Below are 18,242 nucleotides of genomic sequence, written 5' to 3' on the forward strand. Positions count from 1 at the left end.
CCACTGCGCCACCAGGGAAGCCCTGTGGTCCATTTTGAGTTGATTTTTTTGAAGGGTGTAACGTCTGTGTCTAGATTCACTTTTTTGCATGTAGATGTCCAATCTTTTCTCTACTGTACTGCCTTTGTTCTTTTGTCAAAGAACAGTTAACTTAACTATACTTGTTTGGGTCTATTTCTAGGGTATTTATTCTGTTCCACTGATGTATTTGTCTGTTCTTTTGCCAATACCACACTGTCTTGATTACTGTAACTTTATAGAAAGTCAGTTCTCTGACTGTTCTTCCTTCTTCAGTATTCTGTTGGATATTCTGGGTATTTTGCCTCTCCATATAAACTTTAGAATCAGTTCGTTGATATACACAATATAACTTGCTGGGATTTTTATTGGGATTGCACTGAATCTATAGATCAAGTTGGGAAGAACTGACATCTTGACAATACTGAGTCTCCCAATCCATGAACATGGAATATTTCCCCATTTATTTAGTTATTTTATTTCTTTGATGAGAGTTCTGTAGTTGTCCTTATATAGATCTTGTACATGTTTTGTAAGATTTTCATCTAAATATTTCTTTTGGGGGGGTGCTAATGTAAATGATATTGCATTTAAATTTCAAATTCTACTTGTTCATTGCTGGTATATAGGAAAATGATTGACTTGTGTATTAACCTGGTATTCTGCAAGCTTGCGATAACTGCTTATTGATATTGGGGGGGGGTTTCTGGTGGTGGGGGATTGATTCTTTCATATTTCCTACAATCAGTCTGTGCACAAAGGCAGTATTATTTATCCTTTCCCAATCTGTGTACCTTTTCTTTCCTTTTCTTGCCTTACTGAATTAGCTAGGACTTCCATAATGATGTTGAGGAGTGGTAAGAGGGGACATCTTCATCTTGTTTCTTATCTGAGCAGAAAAGTTGCTGTCTCATCACTAAATGCTAGCTGTAGGTTTTTTGTTGATGTTCTCTAGGGAGTTGAGGAAGTCCCCCTCTAAGTTTGCTGACAATTATCATGAATAAGGTGTTGGATTTTGTTTAATCCTTCTGCATCTATTGATAATGATGATAATGAAGATTTTTTTCTTTAGCCTGTTAAAGCAATGAATTATATGTGAATGAATTATACTGAATGTAACCCAGTTTTGCATAACTGGTATAAATCCTACTTAGTCGTGGTGTATAATTCTCTTTATACATTGTTGGATTCGATTTGCTACTGATCTACAGTTTTCTTTTCTTATGATGTCTTTGTCTGGTTTGGGTATTAGAGTAATGCTGGCCACAGAGAATGAGTTAGGAGTATTCCATCTATTTCTATCTTCTAGAAGAGGCTGTAGAGAATTGGTATAAGTCTTCAATAAATGTTTGGTAGAATTCACCATGAACCCATCTGGGCCTGGTGTTTTCTGTTTTGGAAGGTTATTAATTACTGATTCAATTTCTTTTTTTAGTGTTATTACAGTCAATTTGGGGGTTTTCCTAGCTTTATTGAGATATAATTGACAAACTGTGTGAGTTTAAGGAGCACAATGTGAGGATTGTGAAATGTTTACCACAATAAGGCTAGTTTACACATCCTTCACCTCACATGATTACCACTTTGTTGTTATTGTTGTTATGGTAAGAGCATTAAAGTTCTACTCTCATAACAACTTTCAAGTATAAAATACAGTATTATTAACTATAGTTGCCATGCTGTCCATTACATCCCCAGATATTCAACTTATAAATGAAAGTTTGTACTCTTTGACCAACATTTCTCCACTTCCCCCACCTCTCAATTTCTTTAAAAGATGTAGGCCTATTCAAATTGTATTTGGCAGATTGTGACTTCTCAAAAAAAAAAAGAAAGCATTCACACTACCAGCCTTACCCACATTCATCAGAACAGTGGCAACAGTCATGACTAGGGGATGCTTGTGGTGACCATTAATCAAGACAGACTGCATATCTTTGGTCTAGTATAAGGTCTATGTAATGAAATATTCCGAGCCACTGTCTTGAGTGCCCCAGACTGTCTTCATTATTAGCAGGAACTGGTCACATTTCCCTGATGTCTAATGAGCTATCTTCCCATCCCTATTTCCTACTGATTTCTCTATCTTTACTCACTCTCCACACTATGACTTCCTTGCAAAAGAAAAACTCATTAGAAAAGAAAAAACTGAGAAAGAAATATAGGCTAGTTTGGAACGTTGATCACTTGAAAATATAAAATAATTGACATGAAATAAAACTAACATGTAGAAGGGAGAATTTCCCTGATGGCCCTAGGATAGCAGGAATGCTTATGTTCAGAGTACACAACTATAAGTGTCTGTTACAGTACATGTACCTTCACATATCTTCTCAAGACTAAGTTATGTTCTTATGGCTTGTTGAAATTAAAATATTTATTAAGATAACTGTGGATTCACATGCACTTGTAAGCAGTAAGGGAGACCCCTTGTACAGTTTGCCTCATTCCCCACAACGGTAGCATTCTGTACAGCAGGAGCAACAGCCTCACACCCAAGACACTGATACTGATAAAATCCTCCAATCTTATTCAAATTTCCCCAGTTTTACTTGTACTCATTTGTGTGTTTGTATTAAGTATCTGATTTTGAAAATTTTGTTAAGTTATATTTGATGATTATTAGTAAAAAAAAATTCCTTTTTTTTACCATCTTGCACAACAAAGAGTAAAGTACTGATTTTTTAAGTATGGAGAAAAACACTTAAGTATGAATAATGCTTAATATTTAAAGAAATAGGTTGGTAAAATAAATATACTCACCAATAAAAGCACTATCAGATTCCAGTAATGAATTTTTCAAGAAATCATTAGTGTCATCTCTGGGCTAAAAGAAACATCATATATTAATGACTATTTTTATTCGTCCTGTGTGGAAAAACAGCAAATTTGTACTAAGGCACAAGTCTCCACACTCTCCCCAAAATTAGCAAAAGAGGATAGGGTGAGGTAGAACTGGCTGCTTCCCTCCTCCACCACATTCCAACGCCCAGAAAATACAGGAAAGACCTTTTATTAAGAGTTACATTATTGCTGATAAAAATATAATAGAGTACGAAGCAGTGAACCCACTTTAAAAGTCTTTAAACCATTGTCGAGGTTCATTCATTCTCTCAGTAAATCTGTTTAGTGCACTTACTGTTTTCCTCTGTGTTAGGAACTGGAGATACAAAGATGAGTAAGAGTTTCTGTTCTGGAGTGGACCACAGTCCCATGGGGGAGAGGCATACCCTCAGATAATGAGAGCCCCCTGTGACAGCAGCTGTCACAAAGGCATAGCACAGATGGTGAGGGACATAGGAGTAGGGAAAAAATAATGCTAGGGTTGGGCTTGTAATGAGCTCTCAAATTAGAGGTAAGAAATTTACATACAGAGTTTTACAATAATGTCACCTTACATACTGGAAGGAACCTAAAGTCACCCAACACCACCTCCCTGCACTTCCCTTCCAGATTTCTAGGATGTGCTAGAATACTCCAGTGAAGAGCTGTCCATTAATTTCTAAGGAAATGCATTCCACTGAGACATAGCATTGGTTATCAGAAAGTTCTTCTCTTTCACTGAGTTCTTCCATGTACTAAATTCTTTTACATTTAACACCCACTGACTCTACGTCTGCTTTCTAGCATGACAGTAATGGTAATAATAGCATCTAATATTCACCAGCTGTTCTTAGCACTGCATACACACTGCCCAGCTTCTCTTCTGCATCACAGTTCTTCACACACAGGAGAGAGTGATCAAAGCCCACCTCAGCCCTATCTTCTCCCTGACACTCTTCCCCAGTTCCACCTTGCGTTTTCCATATAATCCAGCTCCTAGGAAGGTGAACCCAAAACTTTTCAGCTTTTTTTGTAACAGCCATGTTAAACTGTTGGCTTATGCTCAGTTTCTACTCAGCAAAATATGGTGTTATTAATCCAGGTTTTGATCAAAATCCCAGAAGTTATATTTCAGTATTTTTCACTGAGAAATATGGCTGCCACATACAAAGAAACCTACAGGGTATTCAGAAAAGGTGTCCATACATCTCAAGCAATGTGGTACAGGGACAGGGAGGGGCTCCGGAGTCCAGCCTGCATTCAGACATGGGCTTTTCTGCTCACTGGCTGTGTGGCCATGGCTAGCAGTTTCCTCTTATGTAAAATGGGGATAAGCATACCTTGTGAACGTCAGGGCAAATAAATGTCAGGTACCTCGTGCACGTACAGAATGTTGCTACTGCAACGTTGTTATCACCATTATCACTTCAAAACCAAGCACCAACAGCTACCAACTGGTAACGCTGGGCAACTAACAGCCTAGCTGAGTCTTACTTTTATAATCTGAAAATGGGGATAATACTACCTGTATCATTAGTGTGGGGGAAGATTAAATTTATTTTCAACCTCAGTCTTTCCTCCTCTCTCTCTTACCCATCTACTCACCAGCTCCAACTATTTGTCTAGCAGGCATCTCAAACTTACCATGACTATAACTAAGTTCCTGACCTTCTCCCTCACCCTGAAACCCGTTTTTCCTGCTTCTTCATCTCTGTAAATAGCAACTCCAACCAAAAACCTTGAAGTCCACCTTTGACTCCTCTCATGCCCCACATCCAATATGTCAAAAACCCTATCTCCTTTCAAAGTAAATCCAACCACTTATGACTTCCACTGCTCCCACTCCAGGCCAAAGCACCTTATCTCTTAATTAGATTATAGCAGTAGCCTCTTGTCCCCCTCAGTCTATTCTCAGTGAATGGCAGTCAGTTGTTAAAACATGAAACCAATCATGTCACTCCTCTGCTCAAAACTTTGGAAGCCTCTCATCACATTCACAGCATAAAAGGCAACACCCTAAGGCCCCCTGAGGCTCTGCTGCTCATCACCCGCTCTCTGCCTCATTTGCTCCCACCCACCCCTGCTCCTGGAGGTCCAGGCTCCCCAGGACTCCCGCTCTCCTAGTACACATGAGGCTCACTCCTGCCCGGGGCCTCTGCCTGGGAGGTTCTTCCTCCAGATGTGTCCCCCGATATTTCACACAACACCTCCCTGACGTCCTTTCTCAAATGTTACCCACTCACAGTGAGGCCTTCCCTGCTCACTGTCCTTCAGACTGTAAACCCTTCCTTCTAGTCCTCCCAGTGCCCCCTTCCCAGCTATCATTTTCTCCAGAGCCCCACGATTCAACATACTAAGTATTTTATTTGTCTATTGTCTCTCCTTCTTTCTAGAAAGTAAGCCCTCAGAGGACAAAGATTTTTGTTCCTTTTGTTCACTCCTGTGCCCACAAACACCTAGAATATTAGCTGGTCCACAGTAAGTATTTAACAAATATTTGTTGAATGAAAACTGGCTCATCCCCTTCCTTTTGTTCAGTCTTTGCTTGATAGTCACTTCCTCAGGATAAGAGTTATGCCCTTACCTTGCTTATCTTCTTGATAGGTCTCACCACTACAGGTATTATAGACTCTTACTTCCACTACTGCTGCTAACTGACGTCACTCATTATGGGACAGGCCCTATAAGGGCTTTTAATATATTATCTCATTTAATCCTCACAACAGCCTTTGAGCTATTTTTTATTTACTTAATAAACATTTATATAGAAATTACTACATGCTAGGCCTGTCCCTAAGTGCCTGCAGATATTAATTGATTTTAATCTTACAGCCACCCTCAGAGATAAACACTATCATCCCACTTTACAGATTAGGAAACTGAGGCAAAGAAAGATTAAATACCTTGCCTGAAGTCACACAGCTAAAAACAGACTAACTTGAACAGCCTAGCCCTAGAGTCTTGTTCTTACTCATTACAATATGCTTCCTCTACATATTCCACTAATATCTCTTTAGCTACCCACTACACTGATGGGACAAGTTTTAAATTCTTTCTTAACTCAATATTCCTGAAGAATTCAAAATTGGAATACTCACTTACCATACTCCTAAAAATTTCTATCACCCAAAAACTAGCTTGAAAAATTATAACTTTTCTTACCATTCTGTGGTCTCGTACTTTAGTGCTTGGGACAGCATCCAAGTCAGCTGTAGCCAATGGAGAGCAAAAACAAATTAAAAGGTTAGAAAATACTTTAAAAACAAAAATAAATTTTAGAATAGCTCTTGTAGGGCTTCCCTGGTGGCGCAGTGGTTGAGAGTCCGCCTGCCTGTGCAGGGCACACAGGTTCGTGCCCCGGTCCGGGAAGATCCCACATGCCGCGGAGCGGCTGGGCCCGTGAGCCATGGCCGCTGAGCCTGTGTGTCCGCAGCCTGTGCTCCGCAACGGGAGAGGCCACAACAGTGAGAGGCCCGCGTACCACAAAAAATAAAAAATAGAATTGCTTTTGTAATTAACTCTTTACTAGAGATTACTTTTCAATGATCACATTTCAGAATTTTTTAAGATACTACTTGTTTATTAATAAATATAACCCAGCGTCCAATCCATTCTAGTTGGATAGAATTCTCCCATTCACATGTAATAAATATAAAAAGTAAAATCATTGTGAATTCAAAACTGATGCCTATAGAAAAATAACCATCTCCCCTCATATTTCTACAATCTGTGTAGAAAATTGTTGAGAAGAGTTAAACAACTCCCTCACGTGAAATTGAAGGAAACTGAATTCTACTCCAGGCACCTGGTTCCGGGGCAAAGATTTTGGATCAGGTAACCCAAAGGCCCCTCTGATATGACCAGGGTTCCTATGTGTTCCTCTCAATAGTGCACTTTATCCTTTTAGCTACTGCCTGTGGGAATAAATAGGCTGCCAATGATAGCCTGTATTCCTTGTTAAAATATTTTATACCCACATTTTTGATTGTTTTATAGTTAAACCATATTCTTATGAATTAAGTCATCACAGTGTTTGGTAGAAGTTGTGGGGTAGTTGCTTTAGGGGACGGATACCCTCAGTCCCAAAATGGACCTATTTCCACATGGGGACTACTTTTGGGCTAATCAGAGCAAGTTGCCAAGATCACACCAGATCAGATCATCAGTTGGGTCTCCTAAGGAAAAATGCCACCAAAATGGGTGTAAAGGTTGAAGACTGTACTTGCTTCTCTCTTCTCTCCTGATGATATGCCTACTATTTATCACAGACTTTGGGTTACTCTGCTGTCAGAGGGTGATCAGTGAGACCACTGTTAAAAATTCTATGCAAGATGGAGGGAAGACTTTCCCTGTCAGTCTTTACTGAAGCCTTGACCTGTGATCAGGGCCTAAAGTGGTACATCACTTACTCCTGTGATACTCTCATGTAGTCAAAAATAGGTTCTTCAGATTCTGTAGGTCAGACAAGCCTGCTAATAAGGTAGGGTTTTGAATTTTCCTGAAAATAACTGCTAGGACCATCTCCTTCTATTCTTGTTACCTAACTGCTGCATTTTTATGACTCATTTTCCATGGCTGCATTCAATGGCCTGAAGGCAGGCAAAGCTGGTGAGATATGTGTGAAGGTCATGCAGGACACCCCGGTCAATAGGGCCCACTGATGTTCTCTGAGGCCACTAGCTCCACTCCACCTCTAGGTGCCTGCCCACCCCACCCCCAGTTACACACTCCCAAGGGACCCTAGATATCTCCTTTGCAACATTCATCACACTCACACTTTTTAAGCATCTAAATTCTCCAACAGAGTATAAGCCCCTTGAGAGCAGTGGCATATTTCATTCATCACCATATACCCTGGATATAGGTCACTACCCAGGTTCATAGTAGGCACTCAGTAAGTATCTGTTGATTGGCTAATTACAAAGAAATATACTCATAGCCCAGTCTGAAGCTTTACAGATTTTATGCTATATCAAAACTCACAGACACACACAGTAGAGAAATGTCCCATAGGACACCGATGTGTCTGCCCAGCATTCCTTACCCTGGTGCAGATACCACCTGGCCTAGTCAAGGTACTCAATCCTCCTGGCTATCATGAGTGGCTGGACCCCTCCCGTGCACAAATAACATACCCCAGTCAAGCCAATCACAGCCCTCTCTGGGACTTATTCTTCTCAGGGACTATAGGCCAAAAGAGGCATGTGAGTGTGGAGCTGCCAGTGGAGGGAGCCTGCCTCGGATTGAAATCAATACCAGAGACTGAGAAAGCCAACAAAACAACAACCCATTGAAACGGTGAAACAGCAATGATTATTTCTTACCTTCAGCACCTTCCTGCATTTTTATTCTATTCAGTCTCTTCTGCTGCTCTCTTAGCAAGGCTTGCTGCTGAATCTCTAAGGTATGATAATCTCTTGGAGGATCCGGGTACATAAATTTCAAATCAACTCGTGTTTCTGAATCTGGTACAAAAATAAGTTACATAACCAAGTTAAATCTTGTTTCCAAATGAGATTTTATAAAACTTCACTATAAATAGGAACAGTATAAATAACGAGACATCAATCAGCAAAGTCAAAGGACATCATCATAAAACTAATGAACACAAAATTAACATTCTTTAAATAAATGCCTTTTCACAAACTTATCACCATTATAAGGGAGCCCCCAGAGCAAGCAGCAGCTGACTGCCACATTCTCCATCCTGACCTTCCCACTCCCCCAAGATGCCACCCAGAGCCTGCCACTATGTGCAGGTACATCCAAGCAATTATTCAGATGGCTGTAACTCAGGCAGCCACCACACACTGAATCACAGCCGATCCCTAAAATACACTGGAAAAATGAAACCATAATGTTATTGGCCAATTAATATTTGTAAATATCATGTCAAAAAAATGAAAAGATAAATGCAGGCTGCCTGGAGCTTTAGGAGGGATGTCATTTCTGCAGGAAATGACAGTCTAAGAATTCACCTATGCCACAAGTTCAAGAATTATCAACTGATCAGAATTAAAATGTTAAACCTTAATTTTTAAATCTTGAGAATAAAAATATAGTTCACACATTTAAAAAGTCTGGACAATATTCCTTTTGATCCACAGTGGAACTAATCAGAACCCTATGCCCCGCCCCCAACCCAAGTACAAAGGCCCCTCTTTGTCTCCTGCCTCTTGTTTATAGAGAAGCTGAAGTCTCCCAGGCCTCCCTGAGTCACAAAGGAGCAGGCTCAAGCGGCTAAGGATCAGGACAACAGAGTCACAGACACAGTGTCTGATGCAGACTGCTGAGTTGTTTTACAGATACTGTACCTGCCACCAGAAGGAAAAAGCGGACTGCATGATGATCAGACTGCAGCCGTGACATAAACTGCTCCACCTTGAGCAGTCGCTTGTTCTGCCCATATATGTAAATGGGCAACTACAACTGCCAGCAAAGAGATGCTACAGACCCATGCCAACAACTTCCACCCTAAGAATACAGCACCCTATGTCAGCATGAAGAAGTTACAAAGACCTTCATGCATGATCCCACAGAAACGGAATGATGTTCTGCCAAGTGGGGATTTGTAAGCAGCTTTTGGCAGGAAAGCGCTCTCTGCAGGAGGCCCCTTTGTCTATCACTAACCTTAAACCAGGCACCCCCATGCTCTCCTCATCTCCAGCCCTAGCACACCTTTCAAATCTTTTGATCACACAATACCTTGCCTAATGTGTTGGTTCTTTCTGTAGATCAAAGAAGTAGAAATGAAGAATAAGTAACAAATGACCAGATCTCTTCCCTAGCTTCCCCTTCAGTAATCTCACAAACTGTGTGAATAGCAACTAAAGAATGATCATGGGTAGTCAACAGGCCTGCACACAGTGGGGGGGTGGGGGGGGTGGCGATGACTCTGACCCCCATCCCAATGATTAACTGAGATGACTTCCCTCTTTCCCTTTAAAAACTTTCATGGCCCAGCAGAATCTTCAGAGATGGTTTTTGGGGGACACTGAGTCCAGCATCTCGCCAGACTGTCAGCATTCTGATTAAAAACAACTTTCCTTTCCACCAACTTTTGCGAGTACTGATTTTTTTAAGCGACAAGCAGCCGGACCTGATTTGGTAACAATAGTGGGAAATGAGAAGCATGCTGAATATCTAAGAATTAGAAAATGATTAAGAGCAAGGTTAACAGAAGAGACTCTGGACACATGAACTTGGAGTGGAGCCTGATTTCCCCACTTCCAGACTCATTTTCCTCTCTGTAAAAACAAGAGACATCAACAACTAAGTCATATGATCAATGAGGACTAGATGTGGTAACAGGGAAATGAATGGCTCAATTTTACGGTTTAAACCTTTTTGTTCTCAAGACCTCTTTACCCTCTTAAAAGTTAAGGACCCCAAAGAGCTTTTATTTACTGCCCCCCATCATATTAGAAATTAAACCTAAGAAATTTTTAAAACATTAATACAAAAACATATTCTATTAGCTTCAGAGCAATGAAGTCATCATGTGCCATATATGCTCTGGGAAACCTGTACACACAGGAGAGAATAAAAATGAAAAGGACAAATAATGTCTTAGTTTATAATAAAAATAGTTTTGTAAAGCAATTATACTCCAGTAGAGATGTTAAAAAAAAAAATAGTTTTGACCTCAAGAAGGCCCCTGAGACCTACTGGCTTAATATAATACCTGGCATATAGTAAGTCATCAATAAATGATAGAATAAAAACATAACTATGGTATATGTAATTGATGACACATGTATATCTAAGTGAAAAAAACAAAAGAAAATTAAATAACAATTACATCTAGTTTTTATTTTACTTTTTTTGTTTTAATTAAGCTCAGAAAGACTAGTAAATATACAAAATATTAACTGTGTTTATATTTAGGTGATTTGAGTAAAGTGATTTTTCCCTCTATCCTTCTAAGTTTTCAAAACTTTCTAAAATAGATATTACTTTTAAAAATAAGAAGCAGAAGAAAAGTGTAAACTCCGATTCACGTGGTATAGGTCATAAAACCACCATCCAACAACTCACCTCCTCTATCCCAACAGCCGCTCTGTGAGTGCACCTGAAGAAAAATCACAGGTAACACACATTTTGGTTCCTCTCAGTCTCCCAAGCCTCTGTTACCTTGGCAATCCTACTTCCCTAATAAGCTTTCTCTCCTCCTCCTAAGTGGCTGCATCAAATCTTCTCTACTCCCTTCCTTCAAAAGTCCTGCATTTCCTCCTTTCTACTCAGGGACCCTGCTCTCTTCAACGACGTTCCCTCCCTCCCCTATATTGTAAGCCTCTGCCTCCTGTAACAGCTTTCACATCAGCTTCCTAACAAGCTCCTCCAGCTCCAGACCCAGTGTTCCTCCCCTTCCCAGCCACGCTTCTTCCAAGGGTTCTTCTGCTCATTGCCTCTAACACTTTGCTTCCTATTTATTCAGTCCTCATTTCCAAAGCTAACTGGCTTCTGATCCCATAATTCCACCAAAAAAGATCTAGTTGAGGTCACCAATGACCTCTGATCCAACTGACACCTTCCAATATTCATTCTACATAGTCCCTCCTCCCCAATACACTCTTCTTCCCTCAGCTTTCAGGACACCACATTCTCCTGCTTAACCTCCGGTCACTGACTCTGCCTTCTCCGCCTCTTTACTAAGCTCATCTGGCTGTCCATCCTCCACTCAATGTCAGGTGCCACTCTTCACACTATTTTACTGATCTAATCCACTCCTGAGGCTTTAAGAGCTGTATGCGCTCCAAAGGAAAATAGCCAAACTAAAGGTCCATCCACCAGACTGGTAAATTGAAGAACTAGAGTATACAGAGGTTTCATTCAGCATCACTTAAAATATATACCATAAATGAAACTTTACTTTAGAAAAAGGATACAAACGTCTTTAAAGATACTTGAATATGGGTAGGACACTCTTGTTGTATCATTACAATAGCAGCATTCTACTCACCTCTATCTTTCAGCTCATTAAAGTCATGAATATTCTGAAAAGTAGTAGTGTCTAGGCCCTTAGGTGACTGTCTTCTGACTGGAGCCTGTAACCGATGTCTGGCCATGTCAAATACATCCATGGGATTCCTTTCTCTTTTCCTGTAGAAAATGACAAATTATGATAAAAGTGTCTTCTGGGAAAAAAATCTGAGTTGACATTTAACGCCCTGTACAAGAAATTTGGCATCTTTCACCACAATATGTTATAAAAATTTATTCTAGTAGCTGTTATTTCAATTCCTTGTATTAAAAAAACAGGGGGGCTTCCCTGGTGGTGCAGTGGTTGAGAATCTGCCTGCCAATGCAGGGAACACGGGTTCGGGCCCTGGTCTGGGAGGATCCCACATGCCGCGGAGCAACTAGGCCCATGAGCCACAACTACTGAGCCTGCGCGTCTGGAGCTTGTGCTCCGCAACAAGAGAGGCCACGACAGTGAGAGGCCCGCGCACCGCGATGAAGAGTGGCCCCCGCTTGCCACAAGAGAAAGCCCTCACACAGAAACGAAGACCCAACAAGCCAAAAATAAATAATTAATTAATTTAAAAAAAAAAAAAAAAAAACGGTATTTATAAGGTCATTATAATCTTTCAAAATACTCAGAAGCAAAGTATCTTATTGGAAGAACAGAATGAGTTAGCTTTACCTTAAAATGTTCGTGTAGTAGAAAGATTAGTCTTTGGTCAAAGAAACCAAGATTCAAAGACCAGCTTTGCAACTTACTAGAAGTTTGACTGCACCATCTGTAAGATGCAGATAATGTCTACCCTTTTAGTCTTGTTGTGAGCATGAGATTAAATGAAATTATATATTGTAAAGTACCCTGCATAGTACTTGACATGTACTAGGTCTCAATAAATGTTACCTTCCCCTCAGCCTAAAATAGAAATTATACAGAGAAATACAGCATAAATATGCTGCCCAAAATAATAGGTATTATCCACAGTCCCCCAACTAATTTTACAGTGGGCTTTCCGGGAACTTGATATACCTAATTAGTTAATTAATACTCTATTTCTGGAAGAATATTTCTTCCTTTGTTAACCTAGGAAGTTAGCAAAATAGGCAGGTAGCTTAGTAAGGGAGTTTTCTGCTAGGACTTTGGGGGAGTGATAATAGAAAACAGGGATGGGGGATGGTATCTCCAGCCCTGAAAATAAAGTATTTGCTGCTGTTTCCCTCAACCCTAGGTGGGTCCCATCTATTTTTTTAAATGTAGCTCTAAGCTAGAAGTTTGCCAGACTCCTGCCTTCATGTCTTTATTCACTAAATCTTCCCTAAGCACCTAGATGGGAAGAGTTGGGATCCCCACAGGCAATGCCCCCTGCTCTCCTGGGGTTTCCTTTTATGGGGAAGGTTTCACCAAAGCCACAAAATCACCTTGTCAAGGCTGACGTAGACCTCTAATAGTGAACCACCTAGGGGGATAGGAACTGCAACAGAGATTCATTAAAATGCAAAACAAATACTAAAAAGGCTTTTGGAGGCCATTAAATTGGACTCCTGTATACCATTAATGCTAATAGTTAAGTAGGCTGTTCAGTTAGGAATTAGGTTATTAGCTCTTCTTTGCATGTGAGCTGGGGGTGCCTAGCACTATTAGGAATTCAATAATATGGTGAATTAATTAATGAATAAGAGATTCTTTTTGTGAAACTATTTGTAAAACTGGAATAAAGAGCCAACACTGAGATGTCTCTGATCACAATACATATCGAACACTACCCCGAAGTTAAATGTATTTAACCAATTCTTGCTAAATGATGGTAATTCTAACATATATTATCTAACTTAAGTTAGCACACAGAATTTACAAAGTGCTTTCAAATACATACATTTATTTATTCTTCACTAGAATCTCATGGGGTGGAAATTATTGTGTAAGATTTGCAAGTGAGAAAACTGAAAAGCTGCCTGGCTTCTCTTTCTTACACTGGTTTGCCAAAAGAGAGCACAGTCTTCAGTTTATGAATGAAAATAAAGAAAATAAAAAGTCAACGATCCATTAGATTTAATGGAATATGCATGTCTGGAATATGGAAAGCTGCAAAAGTTAAGGCATTTATAACATCTTGAAAGTAAATACAGAAAAACTATACTGACCTCTCCATTACTAAGAAGTAGTTGACCTACTATGGAAGAATTCTTTGTTGAAAATTACCACCTTGGGTTAACATTCCATTACCTAGCCAGTCTGTATCTTGAAATTTCCTCACCTTGTTTACTTAGCCAGAAGATGCCTAGAGAATGCCAACAAAAATCTAAGCAAAGCATAATTAGGCAGGTTAACATGCTACATTAAAATCCTACCACATCCTGGATTACAGTCAGAAATATCAGTATGAATTTAACGTGTACACAAATTGATAGACACAGGAACAATTACAGATAATGTTTATGACTTAGTATATATACATATACTATCTAGCTCTGCCCACCGAGAGCTTGGTTTCTAAATACCATTCTCCAAGAGGAACCAGGACTCCTTGGAGAAATGGCTGATTCCAGGGCAGGGGACAGGGAATATACAAGATGAGCCTGGAGCATCTTGCAGTAACAGAAAGTAAAAAAGTGCTCAAGAAACAAAAGAATGGGACATATCAAAGAGATACAGGAGCCAACATGAAAGAGCTCCCAGTGGCCTAAGTTGCAACAACTTGAGCAACAACATAAATAACATAATACTATAATGTTATAAATAACATTATAACCCAAAGTACAAAATAAATATACATGAAACAACAGTGATATAAATAAATGGCTGAATAAAGAGAGGAGAAGGGACAAATCTTTCTTACAGAAGAATTCTAAATAATATATGTAGATAACCCCTCTCCAGGAGATGGAGCTTATTCCCACCACCTCTCAATTCTTGCCAGTGTGGTAAACTTAGTGATTCCAGCGCTATCATATGGATGTCACATACCTGCCAATATGATGTGATGAGAAGGCTACCCTGTGCTATTCTTTCCAAAACCCCTTAACCCCAGCCTCATCATGAGAAAACAGCAGACAAATGTAGACTGAGGGACATTCTATAGAATAGTTGGCCAATACACCTCTAGACTGTCACAATCATGAAAAACAAGAAAGACTGAAAAACTGTCCCGGAATAGAGGAGACTAGGAGATGCGACAACTAAATGCAGTGTGGTACCCTGTACTGGCTAAATCCTGGAACCGAAAAAGGACACTGATGGAAAAACTGGAGAAATCCATAAAGTCTGGAATTTAGTTTGTAGTAATGTTCCAATGTCAGCTTCTTAGTTGTGACAAACATATTCTGGGAATGTAAGATGTTAACAACAGGGAGCACTAGGTGAGGGGTGTATGGAAACTCTCTATACTATGTCTGCAACTTTTCTATAACCTAAAATTATGCCAAAATATATGATTTTTTTTAGCTAAACACTCTTTAAAGAAAATGTGGTAGTTACCCACTGCATTGATTTTACAACCTACTAAAAAACTGCAAACTGCAGTTTGAAGAATATTGCTTTAGAAAATTTATGAGTCCTTTTGGCAAAAATGATCAGAAATGTTTGGTAGTCTATTAAGTTATTTTGCTGGAAAATAAGTATTTCAGAAAACAACACACTGCTGATGGAATGGTTATTCCATCTCTGAAGTTTTCCATTCCTATTATCATTTTCCTCTCAAGGACCAAGTTTCTATGCCTGACTTTTTCGAAGACTGAGAAAGGGAAAGTAAGGAGATTGTTTTTATAATTGTCTAGTCTATGTCTTCTTCTAGTCTTGTTTCAACCATCTCTTTCCTATCTTGGGCTTCCTTATCACTTAGATTAGCTTACAAAGGAACTTCTGCATCCGTCTGCCTTCTGTACATGAGTCCCAATTTAGTCAATTATCTTTCACTCAGTGATTTCTCTGTAGTGAGGCAAACTATCTTAAAGATAGAGCTTGAAGAATGGCCTGTTCCCAATACTGATTTTTCACTAATCCTATTAAAGATGCCATGGTTAGGGATAACACTTTTGGTTTGCCTTCAAGAAAGTGCTACTCCTTTCTTCTTTTTTTTCTTTCTTCCTCCTGTCAACACCACCACTGTCATCACCATTGCCATAAATATACTACTGGCAGTATGGAAGGACAATTAAAATTCTCTGCTTAAATATTTTATATTAGGTTAAATCAATATTCATTAAATACCCCATATTTTCACAGTGAATAGATTTTACAATTGTAAAGAAATGTTTTACGAAGGCAATATTATCTACATAAAATTGAAGAATATGAATTAAATAGCACATTAGCTAATTAAAGAAAGAGCCGTTCTGCCATAAAAGAAAAGAAAGAAAACCTACCACATACTGCAAACACACTAAAAAAATCATACACTATTTTGAATTAGTTATACTGAGTCCCTCCACTAGAATGTAATTATTTAACTAGATTTCTTTTGGGGGGAGGGAAAGGCTATTTCAGTCATTACAATTTCACCAATAATCTGTTAAAAACTTTTTTCAAGCATGCAAACTAACAGATGTGGCTTTATGATAAAGATAATTAATCCTGTTCCAAAACTGTAGAATTATTGGATATGTTCCGATTCCTTATCCTGACAGAAAAGAACATAAGAACAAACAAAAAATGCAATTCTAGGGCTTCCCTGATGGCGCAGTGGCTGAGAGTCCGCCTGCCGATGCAGGGGAAATGGGTTCGTGCCCCGGTCCGGGAAGATCCCACATGCCGCGGAGCGGCTGGGCCCGTGAGCCATGGCCGCTGACCCTGCGCATCCAGAACCTGTGCTCCGCAGCGGGAGAGGCCACGACAGTGAGAGGCCCGCTAACCACAAAAAAAAAAAAAAAAAAAAGCAATTCTAAACTTGCCTTATATGAACTTCATCTTCACTGTCCATATGCAGCAACCGCCCTTGCAGACGCCGCTCTTCACTACGAAGCTGCTTTCTCATTTCTGATAATTCCATAATTACATTTTTTTTCTCCTCTGCAAATTCACATTGATAAGTGAAAAATAAGACATGTATACGAATAAAAGGTTAAATATTAAACATAACCTGACTTATCATAAAGCTAAAATGCTCAGAGTGACATTTTTATGAAAGTTGTTTTTAATGCTTTATATATATAGATATTTATGAACATCATTAAGACCCACAAACACATTTCTGATAATACGGGAATTTCAAATGGGAAGAAACATTCTTGGCGGGGGGGACAGGGGAGTGTAACTATAAAGGGGCAGCACAATGGGGTTCCTACGTGGTGATGGACAGTTCTGTATCGTGATTGTGTGGTGGCTACACAACTTATACATGATAAAAATGCATAGAACTACACACGCACACAAACACACGTAAATTAGTGCATGTGAAAACTGTGAAACCTGATGAAGGTCTGTGGAGTATGCCAATGCCAATTTCCTGGTTGTGATATTGCACAACTGAGGGAAGCTGGGGGGAGGGTGCACAGCGCCTCTCTATACTGTTTCATGATATTTTGTGAGTCTGTTTTTCAAAACAAAAAGTTAAAAACAGAAATAGTCTAGATTACAGGTTTAATAGTCAACTCTACCTTCTGCACGAAGCTGATTTTTCCTGGCAGGTACCGGAGGAGACTGTGCCCTGGACATGGAACTTTCCTGTTTAACAATCACAACAAAGATACACTCAGTATGTCTTCCCTACTCAGAAGCTTTAAAAGAGGAATTATTTCGAAGTAACTATACGTAAGAGAAACCAAACTCCCCACCACTCTATCTATAAGCTTACTTACATTTATTTTTTCTTCCCACTGCAATGGGAGAGGCCTTGCCCCATCCAAAGATAATCCCTTCACCTGTACCCTGTATCTGATAAGTCACTCTCAGCTCCTCCATCAATTACTGTTTTTTGTCCACCCTCTTCCTCTCTCCAACCACCTTCCTAACAGCCTGTGCTTAAAAATCTCTCCATTTTTTAAAAAACTTACCTCACCCTTCATCGCTATCTATTGTCCATTCTCTTCCTTCACAGCCGTTCTTTAAAAAACAGTATGTGCAGTGCATACGGTGTTTGCTTCCTTATTCCCATTCACTCCTCACTACACAGCCTTTGCGTCTCCTACCAAGTGATCCCTCAGTGATGCATCTGATGGGCATTTTAAGCCCTTATTTTACTTGGCCAGTAGCAACTGATATCATTGCCACTCTCCCAATTTCCTTGCTCTGCTTTTTATATGTTAGTAATTCCCTACTGTTCCATCCTCAGCCCTCTTTACTTCCCCTGAACACATCCTAGACAATCACACTAATTAGACAAGCAATAATGTTAGTAGTTTCCAAAACTATAAATCCAGTGCAGAGCACCTTCCTTTGCCACAACCTGTATTTTCAGCTGCCTACTCTATAGAACCCTCACCAGAAACCTGACAGTTGTCACTGA

At 39.6% G+C, this 18,242-nt stretch overlaps 1 protein-coding gene across 7 annotated transcripts in view; it reads right to left on the reverse strand.

The window, feature by feature from the left end:
- The window catches only part of CSPP1 (centrosome and spindle pole associated protein 1), a 199,374-nt gene that overhangs the window by 10,338 nt on the left and 170,794 nt on the right, over positions 1-18,242 (reverse strand). For all 7 annotated transcript variants that reach the window (XM_022595255.3, XM_089899055.1, XM_089899054.1 and 4 more), the window contains 6 exons: positions 17,395-17,461; positions 16,690-16,807; positions 11,804-11,943; positions 8,166-8,306; positions 6,004-6,050; positions 2,782-2,845 (listed from right to left, as the gene is read on the reverse strand). In XM_022595255.3, the coding sequence (XP_022450963.2) occupies positions 2,782-2,845; positions 6,004-6,050; positions 8,166-8,306; positions 11,804-11,943; positions 16,690-16,807; positions 17,395-17,461 (577 nt within the window). The remainder of the gene's footprint in view (positions 1-2,781; positions 2,846-6,003; positions 6,051-8,165; positions 8,307-11,803; positions 11,944-16,689; positions 16,808-17,394; positions 17,462-18,242) is intronic.

The sequence above is a fragment of the Delphinapterus leucas genome, chromosome 17, assembly GCF_059928025.1.
Source record: "Delphinapterus leucas isolate spDelLeu-1000000601 "Yukka" chromosome 17, BTC_Dleu_Yukka2, whole genome shotgun sequence".
Taxonomy (NCBI): domain Eukaryota; kingdom Metazoa; phylum Chordata; class Mammalia; order Artiodactyla; family Monodontidae; genus Delphinapterus; species Delphinapterus leucas.